The sequence below is a fragment of the Protobothrops mucrosquamatus genome, unplaced genomic scaffold, assembly GCF_001527695.2.
Source record: "Protobothrops mucrosquamatus isolate PMUCROS unplaced genomic scaffold, P.Mucros_1.0 scaffold342, whole genome shotgun sequence".
NCBI lineage: Eukaryota > Metazoa > Chordata > Lepidosauria > Squamata > Viperidae > Protobothrops > Protobothrops mucrosquamatus.
In genome coordinates this window covers 555,863-573,925 of record NW_015386679.1, presented here as the reverse complement: position 1 = coordinate 573,925, position 18,063 = coordinate 555,863, and the positions used below count along the sequence as shown (strand labels likewise).

The following is an 18,063-nucleotide window of genomic DNA, read 5'->3' as shown; positions in this document are numbered from 1 at the left end:
AGATTAATTTGCACCTCTGTGACTTCTCCCCTTTTTTCACTTTGGTTCTTTTCTTTCTTTCTTTCTTTCTTTCTTTCTTTCTTTCTTTCTTTCTTTCTTTCTTTCTTTCTTTCTTTCTTTCTTTCCTTTCTTCCTTTGTTTTCTTTCTTTATTTCTTTTTCTTTCTTTCTTCCTTTGTCTTTTTCTTTCTTTCTTTCTTTCTTTCTTTCTTTCTTTCTTTCTTTCTTTCTTTCTTTCTTTCTTTCTTTCTTTCCTTTCTTCCTTTGTTTTCTTTCTTTCTTTCTTTTTCTTTCTTTCCTTTCTTCCTTCGTCTTTCTTTCTTTCTTTCTTTCTTTCTTTCTTTCTTTCTTTCTTTCTTTCTTTTCTTTTCTTTTGTGGAAAAGCCCAAAGAATAAAGGAAATGCTTCTGGGGTTTTTTTTTATTATTATTATTACTATTATTAAAAGCACCAGTCACGTTATCTCGTGGAAAACATTTCTTTTGAACTTGGGAAATGTTAGTCACACCTATTCATCTTTCAAACGTGGATACCTGGGGAAGGGAGGGGGAGGGGAGATTAGTCTGCAGAAAGAGCAAAAGGAAGAGATAAGGTGGTTAATTTTGTCCATTACAAGGTGTGTGTATGTGTGTGGGGGGGATTTTTGCATTTCTGCCACAAAAGGAAGCAGCGAAATTCAAAGGTTCTTGAAGAGTCAAAACCGAGGCTTGGAATGAGTGAGGCTGCATTTTGAATATTCCACGATTACATTTTTACCCATTTTTAAGATCAATGTTGGATCGCAGCCTTTCTGCTTCTAATTGCCATTTAGGGATGTTTTATAAGCAGTCCTCGACTTACAAAGTTCATTTGGTGACCGTTCGAAGTTACAACAGCACTGAAAGAAGGGACTTATAACCATTTTTCACACTTAACAACCGTTGCAGCACTCCCCTGGTCACGTGATCAAAATTCAGACAATTGATTCATATTTATGACGGTCACAGCATCCCAGGATCACGTGATCCTCTTTTGAAACCTTCTGACAGGCAAGGTCAATGGGGAAGCCGGATTCAACTGTGGCAAGGGAGGTCATAAAATGGGGGCAAGACTCAACAAATTTCTCACTTAGCAACAGAAACTCGGGGCTTGATTTTGGTCATCTGTAGAGGACGACCTGTCTTGTGCTTAGATCTCTAATCATGATTTGATTTGATGTCTCTCCATGGCTTGATGGGGTTGCAGCCCATGTCCTCTTTGCCTCTCCCTGCTGTATGTGCTCATAAGATTAAAAAAAAGGACGAAAACCCTGGAGTTTTGAGGCAGAGAAATTAAGATAAACTTAATTAAGATAAATATTTAAGCTTATTATTGTTTGAACTTAATTGCTCTGCCTCCAAACCCCAAAAAATTATTTTTCAAGGCATTTGTTTTGCTCCTTCTTGCACCTAGAGAGGGAGAGCAGATTCCTGAGAAGGACATTGTGTTATATCAGTCAGATTCCTTCCGCCGCTCGAGTCGTTTCCAGAAGGGTTTGAAACGGAAAGAACACAACAAAATAATTTTATGAAAATCAAAATTAAAATAAAATCTTATCCGTTGGAAGTGCAGTGAGGAGGAGAACTGCAACTGTTGGTGTTCATCTCTAGCAACCTTTCCCGCCAGCCAGGTGCTGGGGGACGATGGACGCTGTAGTCTCTGGAAGGGGCCAACTTAGGTAACGTTGGTGCCTATTGTGGGTGTTTAAAACACAGGTTAACCACCTGCGGGTGAACACAGAGGAGACTCCGCCCCCTTGGAGAGCCGGCAGCATCTCCCTCCCCTGGCGTCGGTGGGCGCCCCTAGCAACCAGATCCCGTATCCTAGCAACGGAAGTCGCGGCCTGGTCCTGCTGCAGCCGCCATGCCATGGAAGGGCTGAGCGCCTCGGCCGCTTTCTGGGATCACCTTCGCCAGCTGTGCCTGGACCAGTTTCCTTGCGGGGTGGGGAGCTGGGTAAGGGGGGGCAGCCCTCTGGGCCTCCCCCAGGGAGAAAGCTAGCTAGGGCAGGGACTAGGGGGGGCTATCAGCTGCTATCCTTTTCACTTTTCCCTATTGCCTATTTCCTTAGCTTTTTATGACTCTTAACTTTGTTGTTTGTATCTTACGATTTATGTCGATTGCTTACTTAATATCCCATGATTATCACTGAGTGTTTTATGGTGGTGTTTTATGATTATGATCATGGTTTTATCACTTGTTGCTTGTATGGACACAAGAGGGCTTCTGCACCGGAGACAAATTCCTTGTGTGTCCAATCACTCTTGGCCAATAAAGAATTCTGTTCTATAAAAAATTCTATTCTGAGGCCTCCACACTGGGGGTCTCATGCCCATCATCCACAGCCAAGCCCTCTGAGGCTTCAGGCCAACCAAGGTATGGCTAATCGTAGCTTATTGCCCAAACCATGGTTAGCCAGGCCCACTCCGAAGAGAGACCTCCTTAGGGCTTAGCACCAGAGGGGAGATGCCCATTATCTGCAGCAACTCTGGGCATCCTCCACACTCTGCCCTTCAATGGTTTCCCCCCTTCTGTGTCCCCCCCAGAATAAATCCCGGTTCCCCCCTCGCCTGCCCCCCCGTCTCCATGGTCTGCCTGCCCTCCGACTGGCCACTCTGCCCCGACGCAATGGCTTCCTGTCGCCCAACGAAGAAACGGCGGAGGCCCTGACGGAGTTCCTGCGCTGCCCAGACTCCCCCTGGGCCTTGCCCCCCGACTGCAGCCCCCCCGAGCAGCAGCTGCGGGAGCTGGCCGTGCAGCACCCCCAGATCGTCCGGACCAGCTTCGTCTGCTCCTACTTCAGGTCGCTCCGGATCGTGAACAAAGGGGTGAGTGTGTATGGGGGGGGGCTCTGCTGGCCCCCAGACCTTTGGGATTAATATTCCCCCTCTGTAAAATGGGTCTAATGTGCCAATAGATTCAAACACTGGACTGATGGCTGGGAGGGTCTTCTTCCTTAGGTGTACTGGCTGCCAAATGAGACATGCTGGTTAGATTCAATCTCATCACCCCGGATTGTCAACCTCACATAGCTTGAATTGGAAAGCTGGTCTAGAGGGTTGTCTGTGTGAATATGGATTAATCCGAATGACCTCTGGGTGCCCCAAGGCACATTCTCTTGACTCCCTTTTCAGGTGACTGAAATCGATGTGGGTTTGTTAAAGTTCCCCAATTTGGAAGAGCTGATCTTAACGGCAAACCATATCAGCACCATCCCGGCTGCCAATCTCCCTCCGGGCCTCAAGGTAAATCAAAGGAACAATTTCCCCCTCTGTGGTGTTTCTATAAAGCAGGGCAGGCTGGCTGTGATTCCTAGTGGAGAGAGCACAAGGCCGAACTTTACCATTAGACAATTATATGGGCCCAATTACCTTCTCCTCTAAAGAACAAAAGGCATTTGAATTACTGGTAGTCCTCAGTTTATAACCGCCATTTGTTTAGTGACCATTTGAAGTTACAACAGCGCCAAAAAGATATTTATGACCGTTTTTCACACTTAATGTTTGTTGCAGCATCCCCTTGGTCATGTGATCAAAATTCGGATGCTCAGCAACTGGCATGTACTTACAACTGTTGTAGAGTCCCGGGGTCATGTGGGCAGCCGACCTTTGACCAAAAAAGTCAATGGCGAAAGCCGGATTCATTTAACGACCTCACGATTCACTTAAGAACTGCAGTGATTCTCTTAATTACAGCAAAAAAGGTCGCAAAATGGGATACAACTCACTCAACAATATGTGGCATAAGTCGAATATCTGCATTTGAATTTGGAGCATCAGATGGTTTTTGGGGGGGGGGAGATAGGCGAGAACCTATATCAGATCATAAGCAGATTAAACCCCCCCGATTCACTTTGCAGAGTGAGGCGGGCAGGCACATAAGTTTAGTAATAAACCAGAAATAAAGTCCTGCTCCTTATTTGCACCCTCTGTGTAAGCCTGGCCCTATTTACGTAGGGGGAGAAAACGGCACAAAACCCATGACGTAAAAGGATCTTATCCAAAGAGTGTAATAAAGGTGAGAGACACGTGAATAAGATAAATGTTAGAAAATCCCAACTTGGGTGGGTGGGTGAGTGGGGCAGCCCAAACTTTAACAAAACTGGGCCTGATTCATTCCTGGATGGCTGACGAGATCCTCACGAGGGAATCAGGTAAAAACCCTTTGACAGATCTTCCAAGGATAAATCAGTTTTCTCTCATGGGTGGAAAATGATAAGAAAGTGAACACGGAATCCAGAGGATCGAAACCCCCCCTGGGAGTCTCCCTCCTGCGGCCATCGCTCTGTCACCTCACCGTATTTGGGCATGTGGTGAAGTGGCTTTCCTGTCGGTTGAAGAAGAAAGATTAAATGGCTGTTATCGCTGGCTGGCATGTATCCCTCACCCGCCGGCCTTATCTTGCGGCTGAAGTACAACTCATGGCCAGCAAATCAAGCCCAGCAGTGTTTTTGTTCTCCTAACGGTGAGAGCAATTCACCAGTGGAACTGCTTGCCTCCAGAAGTTGTGGTGCTTCAATCACTGGAGACTTTTAAGAAGAGACTGGACAGGCACTTGTCTGAGATGGTATAGGGTCTCCTGCTTGAGCAGGGGGCTGGACTGGAAGACCCCCAACGTCCCTTCCAGCTCTAGTCTATCCTATCCCTCCCTCCCTCCCTCCATCAGGTGCTGGAGCTTTGTGGCAATGAGGTGCAGAGTTTAAAAGACCTGTGCACATCCCCCCCAGCTGGACTGCAGCATCTGGGTCTCAGCCACAACTGCCAGCTTGGTTCCTCGGAGGAACAATATTTGGCAGCTGTTTTCTGGTAAGCATAAAGGGAGCCCGTTGCACGCAGGGTAACCTGTCCAGCCAAAAGATCCCCACCCCCGTTTTTAAAAAGGGACTGTTTCCCTTCCTACACCGCAAATCTGCTCCTCCTAGTTGCCCTGGAGAAAGGAGAGCAGGGCAGGGGGCTTCACACAGGATGGAGGGAGCAAAGGAACCTCTCAGACGCCGCCGATGGGTTGAAATCCCCCTCCAGGCATCCAGAGGTGAAGAGAAGCCGTAGCTGTCCTGCCTTGCTCCAGAAATGGAGGGTGGAAAAAATGGCCTCTTAGTTTTCTCCAAGCGATGAACATTCGAAGGGTTTGAGATGAGAACAAAGGAGAGTTTTAAGCCTGGCCTAAACTCTCTTTCCCGGATGGGGAGCTTGGTGCTCTCTGAGCTTGGTGGTTTTCTTGCAGTCGTCTCGTTACCCATCCAGGTAACGTCATCAGCGCAGCAGGGGTGACGTTACTTAACTGGGTCATGAAAAGTCTGCAAAAAAGGTCAGAGAGCACAAAGGACCCTTCTTTTCAACCCCTGGCTACAAATATTCCCTCTCCTAGGGAGCTTTGTTGTGCCTGTGTCTGTTGCCCCCTCTTAGGCCCAACCTGGTCTCTCTGGACTTGAGCTACAACAACTTCACCGACCTGCTGAGCCTCCTTCCCACGCTCTCCAGCTTGAAGAAGCTCCGGATCCTCGTCCTGCAGGGAAACCCCTTTGCCCTCCTTCCGGGTTACCGAGGTTTTACCATCGACAGCCTGCCCCACATCTCTGTCTTCGATGACATCATTATCACCCCGGAGGAGAGGCACCGTTTCCTCAAGCTGTCCATCTTCCCAGGTGAGTCTTCCTCCAGTCCTGACCTGGAGGCAACTTCTGTTCCACTGATTAACTGTTCCAACTGTCAGAAAATTTCTCCCTAGTTCCAGGTTGCTTCTCTCCTTGATTGGTTTCCATCCGTTGCTTCCTGTCCTGCCTTTGGGTGCTTTGGAGAATAGCTTGACTCCCTCTTCTTTGGGGCAGCCCCTCAAATATTGAAACACTATCACGTCAACTCGCTCCCCAGTTTGCTAAACAGTTTCACATGATGTCTCCTGTCTGGAGCTTGGAGAAATTCAGATTTTTTTCCCCTCCCCTGCTTTTCCAGAGGCCGTACTCTCGGATGTCAAACTGATCGTCACCATTGGCAAAATGCGGGGTCTCCCCAACCCGCTCAACCCAGAGGAACTGGAGGGCAGTCCTGACTCCCCAATCGTCACTCACAGCTACTACGTGACGTATGAATTTGCCAAGGGTGAAGAAAAAGGGGAGAAGGCAGCCAGCAAGGTAAGGGTGGAGCTTTTTAGTCATTTGTTTCTAAATTATATCGGGGTGCGTGATTAAAACAAAACTTCGAGACCGCCTTCTGCCGCAGATCACCTCCCATCGACCAGTACGCTCCCACAGGGTGGGTCTCCTCGGGGTGCCGTCAGCCAGGCAGTGCCGGCTGGCGACCCCGAGGGGGAGGGCCTTCTCTGTGGGAGCTCCCACCCTCTGGAATGAACTGCCCCCAGAGATCAGGGTTATCCCTGATCTCCCTTCCTTCCGCCGCGCCCTCAAGACTTGGCTGTTCCAGCTTGCGGGACTGGCCTAGGGTAATTTTTAGAGGGGTTTTAATTATATTTTAAATTTGACAAATATTTAAATATTCCTTTTAATTAATTTTAAATTTGTACTGTTATTTATGTATTTTAATTGATTGTCAGCCGCCCTGAGTCCTACGGGAGAAGGGCGGGATATAAATCCAAATATAAATAAATAAATAAAATAAATAAATTTGTTTCTAAATTATATCGGGGTGCGTGATTAAAACAAAACAGGCCAAATTGGGGATCAAAAGCAGGATGGAGTGTTTGGGGACATCACAGGTGTGTTTGCGCTCCAGCACAGGAGAGCATTGACCGCAGGGGACGTGGCGAGCTCACCCTTAGTGGCGGTGGATGGAGAGACAACTGAGGCCCCGTCTTCTCAGCCTTCGCCCAAGCTGGACCTGCAGCCCGAGCCAGGAGGTGCGTAAGTTTCTTCGTACGATTAAACACAGCAGGTAGGAAAGAAAGGCTCTGCTCCTTGCCCTGCTTGGGGTGCGAGGCGCCCAGCTTTTGAGAATCCTCACCGTGGCTTAACCAGGCCACTGGAGATACGCGATATATTGACTGTCACAAAATGAGCAAGGTTTAGCCAGCAAGCCAGGCCACGAGAATGAAGCAAAGTTAGGGCCAACCGAGCTTAGCATGGCTGTGGGGAGGACTAGTTTAAAAATAATTTTAAAAGCATGCTGCAGGAACGCACCACAAGCTCACATTCCCCCCGTTTTCTTTCTGTGTTTTTACGCCTATAATGGATAGCCAGTTCCTGTCCTTTGCAGAGAAAAACATCCGATTTTCAGTCTATGTGTTGAAGGACTTCTGGGTAACCGAAAAATTTGGACCATGATGATGAGGGTGATGAATCCCTGGTTTGTGGCTTCAGCTCCCTTTTACCAAAATGTGTCTGCAACCAAGTGGGAGCGATGGTTGACGGAATGGAAAGTTGGTAATTTTTAATTTGTTAAATGGCAAATTTTTTTTCCCTTTCTCGCCCACGTAGCAAATACGCACTCGACTGCCAAGAAGGGCTGGGCAGAGGCCATTGACTGCGATTACCGAAAAGAGCATCTCGCCCAGGATCTGGTTGGTCTGAAGGCTTATCTTCTTGCTGGAACCACCGTCTCCGTTGTGGAGGAAAAGGTGCGGTCCTTTTTGCTAAGCTTTAGTTCATAAAAACTTCTCCTTGGACTGGTGTGAGCCTGTGTCCTCTTAAGTACATCAAGCAGTTCAGCAGAGCTCAACCCTTTGTGTTTCTTTAAACTTGGTTTTGCCAACTTGGACAAAGTTTTTGTCCTTGTCTGCAAGCCTTCCTTCCTTCCTTCCTTCCTTCCTTCCTTCCTTCCTTCCTTCCTTCCTTCCTTCCTTCCTTCCTTCCTTCCTTCCTTCCTTCCTTCCTTCCTTCCTTCCCTTCCCTTCCCTTCCCTTCCCTTCCCTTTTCCTGTCCTCTCCAACTTTCTCTTTCATCCAGAGCAATGAAACACACCTTTTCCAGGTTGTCTCCTGGCCTGTGGTCCTGACTCCTGAAGAAAAAACAAGCAAGAAAGGAAAGGGGAAAGGAGGAGAGAAAGGAAAAGCCGATTCGGGAAAGGCAGAGAAAGGGAAGGAGAAAGGGAAGGAGAAAGGGAAGGAGAAAGGGAAGGAGAAGGACACCGGAAAGGTAAGGCTTAATTCAAGGCCCCGTTGAGAATTGTGGGAAGCCAAACCTCCTGTTTTGTGTCACTTCCAAGATTGGGGGATAGAGGGAAAAACAAATCCATGCAATCACATCCATGGTGTGTTTACGGGGGTCAAAAAAGTCAAGATGGTGGCCGTAGCCCTGCAGTCAAGATTCCTTTCTGTGTCCAACCAGGGTGGGAACAAAAAGAAAAAGAAAGCCCCTTCCCCAGAGCTCCGAAGCGACCCCCCCATCGTGAGGACCCTGGGCTCCCTTCACATCAGCTTAGAGAAACTGCTAGCTGGGGCATCGTTGCTGGAGACCACCTGTGATTTCGGGGTGCAGATAACCGAGCGGAGCGTCTCCCCGCCGTTGCCCAAAGACAAGGTACCCGCTGAGAAGCAGAGTTCCCTTGTCAAAATCCGGCTGCACTGAATGTGTGGAAAGATATTTATTTAGCCAGTTTGTATAGTTGCTCACCTCAGCAAGTGGTGGTGAGCTATATTAAATAAAAACGAAAAGACCAATATTAAATAAAAATAAAAGCAACATCAGATAAAAAAGCAGCAAATAAAAAAATGATACGGAAGAAAAATAAAAACCAGTCTGAATTAAAAGTGACGAGGGATGTTTCCTGCCACTGGGTGAAATGCAGAAATCTTATCTTCTACTTTGCAGGAGAGCAAGAAAGGTGCAAAAAAAGACGCCAAAGCCAAATCTGGGACCGACAGCGCAACCTCTCGAAAAACACCCCCACCCCCAACCCCCTCCCCTACCAGGGGTAAGCTAGACCGCTCAGCTTCCGGAGTATTTGCAACTGCGAGCGTTATTTTAACCATCTGGATGACAACTCTCCATGTTTCTTGGATTGCACACCTGTGTTCTTTGTATTTAACACCTGTCCTTCCATCTTGAGCCCATAGTGGTGTGCAAGATCTCAATGGCAAGGTTTCGCTGCCCTCATATGGACTAGGAACTTTTAAAAAAAGAGAAACGATTGGCAAACCACAGTGCCCTGAGCTCCGTTGCTTGAGGGGCTCCTTACACCTTCAGGTTCTAGGATTGTACTGACCGTTTCTCAACCGTGGCCACTTGAAGATGGTTGGACTCCAACTCCCAGCATGCTGGCTGGCCGGGGAATTCTGGGAGTTAAAGTCCACTCCTCTTCAAGTGGCCATGGTTGAGAAACACCGGTGCTGGCTTTCTCCCAACAGTATCCTTGACTTTGACTGGATTTCAACTTCAGGCGAACCTCAGCCTACCCAAGCCTGTCGGAGGATGCCTTGAAGGTGTCCACGTGGTTTTGTAAATGTTGGAAAGTTCACACGAGAGAGACAATCGGGTTCAGAAAGGAAGCGATGAACCTGCGCAGCTGCTAACGGAGTAATTTATTTCTGATTTTTTTTTTTCCTTTTGCAGGAAAGGGGCGGAAGAAGGACTCTCCAGAGGGACCCGATTCACAACTCAGCCAGCCCGTGCCTTTGACTGTGGAGTTTCAGATGCAACACATCAAGTGGGAATCGGCTTCCCCCATCTTAAAAATGCAGGAAGCCTCAGAATAGGGTTGCAGAGAGCAAGACCAGTTCGGCTCTTAAGAGACGAGGAGGCTCTGGGTGCACATTCTGAGGCTGGTCCTTTCCTGAGTGATGTGGCTCTTCGCTGCTTTATGCAATGTATAGAATCCTCCTTTAGACCAGTTTCTGCTGGTTGGAGAATTCTGGGAGTTGAAATCTACCCATCTTACAGCTGGCAAGATTGGGAATCGCCACATAAGAGCAAAGAGGAATAACCTAGAAGTTAACAGACATAGCAACACTTTCCTGTTGCTCCAATCAACACCCAGATTTATGTGTGACTGCACAAGGACATTGCATAAATTAAATGATAAAACATATGCCGGAATCAGCAAACTAAAAGCAGATGCAATGCACCGGTTTTAGCTAAACACAAACTTAGCTAAAGTGGGTCTAAAACCTGGCATCAAGAGCAAACTCAATAAACTGAAAATAACTAAGAGAGGAGTCTTATCTGCTTAACAACACTCCAGATGTTGTCTGTTTCACACAGCTCCCCGTGTGAGTTCTGAATGTGGTGCTTCAAAGAGGGGGTTTGTCCTAGATGACCCCCTGTGGCTGCAGCTAAGCTTGGTCTGCCAAATTCCTCAACCATAACAACAGATGTTTTTTCCATCACACTTTCCATCTCGCTGTTAACAACAAAGGAGTCGAGTTGTGTTCCTCAGACTTTTATTTTAAAAATTGGCTCAGGGAGAATGATCCCAAGTACATCGGTAGAAAAACAACAACACAAAAATGACATTTTAGCCTCCAAACTGTTAAATTTTCCACAACTAATGTTTGAAATTTCAGGTAGAGCATTTGACCTTCACAACACCACCGCCTTTCGCTTTTTTTAAAAAAAACAAAAAACAGCAACACAAGACACAGCCCTTAGTGATTACAATGTGCGATTATCTCTATAGATTCTGGCGGAGGAGGGATCATCTCAAATCAGCCCTCCGGCGCCAGAAAAATCACCCCTTTGTAGGATTACTTCGCATTTGCATAGCTGTGAATTTAAACACACAGGCAACAGAACACCCACAGCTCAAAGCCGAGGGCCAACCAGGCTGGGGAAGCCAGAGAGACGGAGCGGCACCTATTCCTCCACTTGTGTGCCATCCCTTCCCACCAAGCAGGATCGTGTCCAGGGTAGCAATCCTCAATCTTCACGAAGGTAGGCTTCCTCTGTCTCTTCTCTGACGGCCTGCTGAGAGGTCGGTAGCAACGGGTCCTCTTCCTTCAGCTTCAGGAGCTCCTCCGTCTGCGCCTCAGCCAGCTTGGTTTCGGCCTTCTGGGACAGCTGCCGCGCTTCTTGGACTTGGGTCTTCACTAGCTGGATGTGGTTGTGGGTTGACACCAAGGCCTGGTCAGCCCCTGAAAAGAAGAGGACGATTCAATGTCTTTTGTTTTTGCAGAGGAAGCCTGCAAAGAGTTTGTGCGTTTTCAAGGCCACTCAGATTAAGGAAAACCCAACTCAGACTGGGATCCAGACATGGTAGACTTAACTAAAGCCAACACGAGTAGCAACTCCCACTGATTCTACCTCTGGCTTTAACCCACAATATATACTTTTCTTGTTGGCAAAGCTACAAAGGCCCTGGTTTATCCAGTAATTGGTCAAACATTTTGGAATGAATGCACACGCCCCTTTAAACCACGCACGAGTTCCTCCTCAAGACCACCAGGCCAACTGGAGTTCCTATTATGCATTTAGGAGTTACTGAAGGGTTAAAGGCATATTCTGAAGAAGGTCTGAAGGGAGTTAAGTAACCCTTTCAGAGACTGTTCAGTGAAATATAACATTTCTTGCTAAAACATTTTTGCAACAGGTGGAAAAATGAAGCTATTTGATTCTGTCAACAGTTTGAAAGGGGGGGTGGGTTAAGATTAAGAGGCTTGCCCATCTCTCACCTGACTGATATGCTGCTTCTGCGGCCATCTCTGAAAGTCGCAGGGCTGTCATCCACCCGGATTCTAATTTGAGATATTCCTGCTGTTTTGTCGTCATCTAAGCAAAGCCAGAATTAAAGCAATGAAATCTGGCACATTTTTTGCACAGCTTACAGATCGCTCTCACCTGAGGTTCCTTATTTATGGTCACCCATTAGAAACGACTTACCCTCTTGGGTCCGCACACAACACTGTCAATATGGTGGAGATCTCCTGAGTCCCTGAACGACAAAAAGGCACCAAGATCAGGTTGCTCACCTCCACTCGGGCCCCGATGATCACTTGCCAAACCGCATCCTCTTCTTTGGAATTCATTTTCCCCAGGAGATGCGTGTATTTCTGGTACAGGGACACCAGTGTGTAAACTGCCTGTAAATAAACCCAGCCTGTTAAGGTTGTGCTTGTCTGGAGTTTAACACTGACTTTTTACTTTATATTTGGCAATTGTAGGGCACTTCTTGGAACCAAGCTTTCCTAGAGTGGCTTAACATGGAGCTGTATGTGCACCACACCGCCAGACGTGGCATCCTGAAGGCAGGTGTCTTACCGTTGTATATTCCGTTAGAGCATCAATTAATGCGTAAGTGGTTTGAGAAAGGAGGATCCCGGTGCTGTCAGTTACTAAAGAGACCGCTCTTCGGATCAAGGCTTCATTGCTTAGAGAACCCGGATCGTGTTTCTGAAAGACAAACATCAGTTGCTGCTTCAAAAACAGAATGGCTGGCAGAGAAGGAAACAATGTGTGTTGTCATTAAAAAGAAAAAAAAGCTAGGAACTGTCATACAACTGGAAACTTGTGTCCCTACAAGTCAACTTGTAAACATAAACATAAGAATACAAGAAATTGAAAGGTTTTACTGAAAAAATAGAGAGAGCAACCGTTGGCAAAAGAAATGGCAATATGGGGGTCCCTATTGCTTTTTAGCCTCTTGGCTAAGATTAACATACATTTTAAGGGCATAATTTCAGGTAAACTATTGAAAACAACTTGGCTATTGCTGGAACTGACTTCTACTGGGCTCTGCAAAAGCTGTCAAGCATTGGAGAAGGGGAGAAACTAATGAAGGCTTAGCATATAGTGACAGATTCACCTAAAGACGACAGTAAAACTAAAACTAAGGAGAAGCTCCTATTCTGGCATTAGAACAAATCGGGAATTTCTGGGAAACTACCTGTGCAATAGGAATAGCAGCCAAGGTCATTCCAAATCCCAGAGTGGCCATTTTCTTCCACGGTGCCCTCAATCCAGGTACGCACTGTGTCCTCACATTGGAGAAGAGCGGAAAGTTCCGTCTAGAAAATGACACCCATCCAAGTAAAAGAGCAGCAAGCCAAAAAACAAAAAACAACAACAAAACACAAGCCACACAGCCTGAATCCAGCATGTCTAAACTAGCCTTGCGCAGCATCATGTAAGGAAACGAGGGTTTAATAAACTAATTTCAAGTGGCTCCATTAGGAAAGTGGGGCCCCCTCCCTCCTCAGTGGAATCCACAACGGAGTTTAAAAGCACAAAATAAAATTAAAAAAAGGGGAAAACCGGCTGTCTTTAGCAACAGAGGCGAAGCAGGCCCAGCCTTTCTCCTTGCAACAGAACCGGCCATTTATGCAACGAACAGCCGATGCCTCCGGTTTCTCCCTCCAGCCCCGCAGGGTGAGCAACAGGGGGCAGTTCCCCCCTCATGGACCCCCCCGAGATCCACGTGAAAAAAAACCCTTTTCAGAAATCGAAATCAGGTCTTTGGATGTGCCGAAGGCAACCCGCATTTCGTGGACACCAAGCCGGGAGGCCTCGCTGACTAACCGCACAGCAGCACAACAGGAGACCCACGCAAGGGACGGCTGCAGATGATGGGAACTGAGGTTCCAGGCGCCCCGGGACCCCCAACCCGCAGAGGCCGCTCGTCCGCCGGTGTAAGGGCCCGAGGAGGGAGAGCCCGGGGAGGCTGGAAGGTGCCGGGATCACCCAAGGAAGACGAGCCCCGGCCAGGAGCTCCGGGAAGCGGAGAGAAAAAACAGAAGCCGCCATTTCTAAATACCCGAAAAAGGCGCAGCAGCGCCACAGCCAACGGCTCCTCGGCGACGCCATCTTGGCTCTCCCTCTCAATGGCAACAAGGCGCGCAGGAAATGACGTATTCTTACAACGCCCAGTCACCCCAGAGAGACGATCTAGCCTTCCTGCTCATGGGCCTACAATTACGTCAGTTCCGGGTTTCTTTTCCTTCCCTGACTCCTCCTCTCTTTCTGCCCACGCACACTTTATTGTGATGTCATCGTTTCTTTTCTTTTCCACTCTAGGACGGAACGAGTTTCCTTCAACTTCCAATGGAAAGCAAAGGTCTGCACCATAGAGCCAGCGAACCCTAGATCGTCAGACCACAGTCGGTTATTCTTCTTTCCCCGAAACAGAAAAGCCTAGTTCCAATGAAGGGGGGGGTCCGCGCATGCGCCCTAATGATAATGTGATTCATTGAAGAGGGCGCATGCGCCCCTTTACCTGTCACTTGATAAGTTTTGTGCAATACTTTTAATGTTACTAATTTGGTCCTCTAATGCTAAAATAAAATTTTCCTAGATGTTTACGAACATCTGATGAACTTTCCAAAGGAGTTAAGCAGTAAACATCATCATAAAAGTGAAATTTCAGAATATTTTAAAATTACTTTTAATAATTTTTATTTCTTTTTGTTATTTCTTCATCCCAATATAAGGTATTCAGGGCATTTCACTCATTACATTTTTAATTGGCTTGCAAGGTCTAATTAGTGTATATGTTTGTAGCTGATTAAAAACTAACTTTAATCATTGTTAATACTGAGGTCAGAATTAAACGCTTCTGAATCCTATGATTTTACACATATTCACACACTTGAAGCAGGCTGCTTCGCACAAAACAGGCATTAATGCTAAGTCAGCAAGCTGGGTGGGAGCCTCTGCCAAATCTTTCAGTCTGACTCAAATTATTGGGTAATTAATTTCCCTTGAAGAGAAACTGAGGCATTCAGGAGCCTCAGACAAAATTCCCGTACTTTTATAAAATCATACTTTTATCACTTACATAAAGGGTTGGAGTTAAAGAAGATCTTAAATTTTATTAATAAGAAATGTAAAACAATAAAAAGCAGCACTGTTGTTACTTAACTTTTATATGTAGGACAGTGTATACGTTCAAATCTCCTGTTTTCCTTTTTTTCAAAAGTTTACACATTATAAGATGTAGCAGTGTGAATTGTCAAGCTTAAATTTTTGAGCATTTAACACAGACAATCCTAGACTTGCAAGTAATTTTATTGAGCTGTTTTTTGAAGTGGAAGCTGTCTGACGCAGGAAATACAAAAACCTCATTAAAAAAAATTCAAAAGTGCAGATTGGGAGTTAATTTCAGAGTTCAATCAAAGTGAGGAAAAAAGTTGACACTGAAGCGTTTAACAATATCAGGAAATAAAAGGCATGTTACAACTTGCTCAGGCGCATCCAGCTTTTAATATGGATATCCCCGCGAGATTATATATATATAAAAAAAATGGATTGGAGAGATGAAGCGCATTAATCTCTGAGATTCTGATACTTGATAAATAGATTTTTAAAAAGAAACCTTAGATTGAAACCAAGGGGTTCTTTAAAAAGCATCAGAATTATCACGAAACAAAATTTAAGTCTGGAAAAACGCTGGAACAGGAAGGGAGATTTTGTCCAGCTGAGGTCTCCAGGCTCCAGAACTGCAACAGGGTGTTGTCACTTTAGCACAAGGAAGTAAGTCGTCCATCCAGCCAACAACAGCGCTCCAAACAAGACGGTGTAACTGAACAGCACAAAAGCCAGGAGTTCCTTCAGCACTTTCAGAAAATGAAGAGTAAAGGAGTCTTGCATCATCCTGGATTTCAAAGTGGGTGGGGAGAACTGCATGGGAACAGCTGGCTCTGGAAGAGGAAGGGAAGGAGTGAAAAGAGAACTGCAGAATTAAAGATGCCACAAAATAGAAGCTGGTTCGTGATCTACGGTGGGAACTTAAAGCAGTGCATATCAGACAGAACTAGTGAGAAAGAAGCTTTATTGGGCATAGTGTTCTGGTTGTTGAGTAAATTGGCCTAGGATTAAAATAGGTGTCTGTTTGGGAGTGAGGTCCCTGTCTTTGGACTGGAAGATAATTTTGCAAGATCTGACCATCATTTTTAGGAAAGCTGATCTTAGCGCCCGGCCTGAGGATTCCAGGGTTGGGCAGCCACAGAACCTCAAGATATATAGCTAATGGTCCATTAGTACCAACTAAATCCAGTCATCAAAGCAGTCAATTCTTCCAGAGGGAGCCCACTTTAATATTTAATGTTATAATTGCATCTAATGGACAGGCTGCCGGGAAAATAATGTTTCTGGTTTGGAGATTATCTACAAATAGTTTGGCCTGCATCTTTCCATCCACCTAAAATAGGGGGAGGGCAGATTTAAAATTAATCTCCCCATCAAGATGATCGACTGCTCTGCAACACTGTAATAACTTGATAGTGCCTAAATTTTATAAAAAGTTCATTTTCAATCTCCAATTTTTAGAAATGTGTGGTTGGGGATCTAATAAATGTCTTAAAGATGCTGCCGTATCTTTACAACAATTTTGAGATATTTTGCTTTGAGCATGTTAATTATACTAAATTTTCCTTTCACTAAGAGAAACGTACTAACAGGACAGCTAATAATTAATCTCACTTTATTCCCAAAGGTGGAAAAAAAACAAGCCGAGATCCGCATACTACTAATTGAGATTTGTTTTTCTTCCCATCAACATACAAATTAGACAGCCAGCAAACCAAGGACCTGCAATGTATTTTCTTTAAAAAAAAAACTACTTTCAGAGAATTTCCTTAAAATCCCCAAACGTATGATTTTCAGCAGCAGTGCATGTTTGGATGTGAACATTATCTTGCATAAGATTGTACTTCTTATAATTAAACCTCGACACCTCTTCTATGAAATAAAAGTTAATTAATACTTCGATGCGGATCGATTGCTCACCTTTTTTGAACGATGAGGTTTGAGGATCCTTTTTGTGGCTGTTTCTGGTGCTCGTCTTGAGCGAGCGGCTTCTGGATGTGGCTGGACCGTCTCTTCATCTGAAGAGGCAGCACAGCGATGCGCTCTATATATACCCCGGACGAGTGAAACACTAATAGGTGTGGCCAGAGAGTAATTCTGCAATGGGATACACAGATCTTCTTTGTTCTCCGCTGCACAGTACAAAACATATCCCGAGGCTTTTTAAAAATGAAAATAGAAAGTAAGTAATAAGGAAAGTGGTTTTTAAAGAGATACTCCAGTACTTGCAGTGTAATAAATGTCTTACCCTTTAAGATACCACTGGAGTTTTCTACTTTTCCAAAATAGCACAGGGTAGGTTTTTATGTCTAGCTACCGGGTAGTATAAATCTAAGGATCCATTGTCGAGAGTGTGAGAGTAAACATTCTGAGTGTTGCAATGATAACTTTTACTATGAAATGGAGGCAGGTTTACATGCTAAGCTGCAGTCTTCACTAAAACAAATACGTCACGCTTATTAAAAGATGTGTGGTTGCTCAACACAAAGTGAAGGTATGACAACAGCTAAACATATATGGATAGAGCTAAAAACAGCACCTTTTCAAATTCAACATCTGCTTTAAATCTCTCAACTGATAACAAGCAGCCAACGTCATTTGGAGCTTGGATCTCTGTCCTTTGGTGGCATTTTGCAATGTCTCTTAGGGACAATTTTCTCTCTCGGCTACTTGACTATCCTGTGAAAAATTATTAAATGTTTGTTGGTTCCCTCTCGTTTAAAATGTTTTAAAAAAGCCAAATTCAGAGGTGCTGAAAATAACATGGGGGGAGAAATGGAAGGCAGGAAAATGGCATAAGGCATGCAGGCCGTTTGGCACTTTAGAAAAAAAAATACTGACTTCTGCTTATAACCTATTTTTTACGTTTACCTATTTTGCAGCAGAAACCTTGCATTACGTCTCTCTTTATCTCTAACCTGAAAAGCCTGTTACTGCTCTATTTATAGTTTTATTTTCCCCTTCTGTTTACCTGGCTCCTCCTAGCTATTACACCCTAAAAGGTCTCAATTATCTCCCCCCCCCATTTAGCTTAGACATCACGGCTTGACAAATGGACTCTAAATTTAATCAGGAGATCTTATTATCAAATTATTAGCCTTGTGATCATCCAGGCCTTCATCAAAAGTAGATCAAAATCAAACTACCCAGGAAGCTGTTAAGAGTATAATTATCTCCCCTGAGACTGTCAACATTGTCCAGAAACAAGACTTACTTTCCTGATTCTAAGGTTTTGCGTTCGTGGGCCTCTGGCACTCTGGAGAATGGGAAGTAACACAGCTATTGCAATAAGGATGTTTAATGGGAATCATATTTTTACAATGATAAGGAGAGAGTCTACTGCCATTATGGTAGAAACTGCACA

General features: G+C 45.4%; 2 protein-coding genes across 2 annotated transcripts; one reads left to right on the top strand and one right to left on the bottom strand.

Moving 5' to 3' along the window:
- The first annotated feature begins 1,885 nt into the window (after positions 1-1,885).
- LRRC43 (leucine rich repeat containing 43) lies at positions 1,886-9,661 on the top strand. Its single transcript, XM_015815430.1, has 12 exons — positions 1,886-1,972; positions 2,563-2,844; positions 3,151-3,261; positions 4,682-4,821; positions 5,422-5,660; positions 5,968-6,146; positions 6,745-6,868; positions 7,446-7,585; positions 7,938-8,033; positions 8,295-8,486; positions 8,778-8,880; positions 9,519-9,661. Exons 1-12 carry the CDS (start codon positions 1,886-1,888, stop codon positions 9,659-9,661), a joined length of 1,836 nt encoding a protein of 611 aa, XP_015670916.1.
- A 687-nt stretch (positions 9,662-10,348) lies between these two features.
- DIABLO (diablo IAP-binding mitochondrial protein) lies at positions 10,349-13,723 on the bottom strand. Its single transcript, XM_015815452.1, has 6 exons — positions 13,651-13,723; positions 12,784-12,904; positions 12,159-12,290; positions 11,870-11,980; positions 11,573-11,669; positions 10,349-11,035 (listed from the first exon to the last, which is right to left on the bottom strand). Exons 1-6 carry the CDS (start codon positions 13,698-13,700, stop codon positions 10,821-10,823), a joined length of 726 nt encoding a protein of 241 aa, XP_015670938.1. The 5' UTR covers positions 13,701-13,723; the 3' UTR covers positions 10,349-10,820.
- Between the last annotated feature and the right edge of the window lie 4,340 nt (positions 13,724-18,063).

Coding starts and splice junctions, on each gene's coding strand:
- LRRC43 (XM_015815430.1), top strand. CDS start 1,886: ATGGAAGGGCTGAGCGCCTCGGCCGCTTTCTGGGATCACCTTCGCCAG. Junction 3,262..4,681: donor ATCTCCCTCCGGGCCTCAAG/GTAAATCAAAGG, acceptor TCCCTCCATCAG/GTGCTGGAGCTTTGTGGCAA. Junction 4,822..5,421: donor TATTTGGCAGCTGTTTTCTG/GTAAGCATAAAG, acceptor GCCCCCTCTTAG/GCCCAACCTGGTCTCTCTGG.
- DIABLO (XM_015815452.1), bottom strand. CDS start 13,700: ATGGCGTCGCCGAGGAGCCGTTGGCTGTGGCGCTGCTGCGCCTTTTTC. Junction 11,670..11,869: donor TCATCGGGGCCCGAGTGGAG/GTGAGCAACCTG, acceptor GGCTTTGCTTAG/ATGACGACAAAACAGCAGGA. Junction 11,036..11,572: donor AGAAGCAGCATATCAGTCAG/GTGAGAGATGGG, acceptor TCTTCTTTTCAG/GGGCTGACCAGGCCTTGGTG.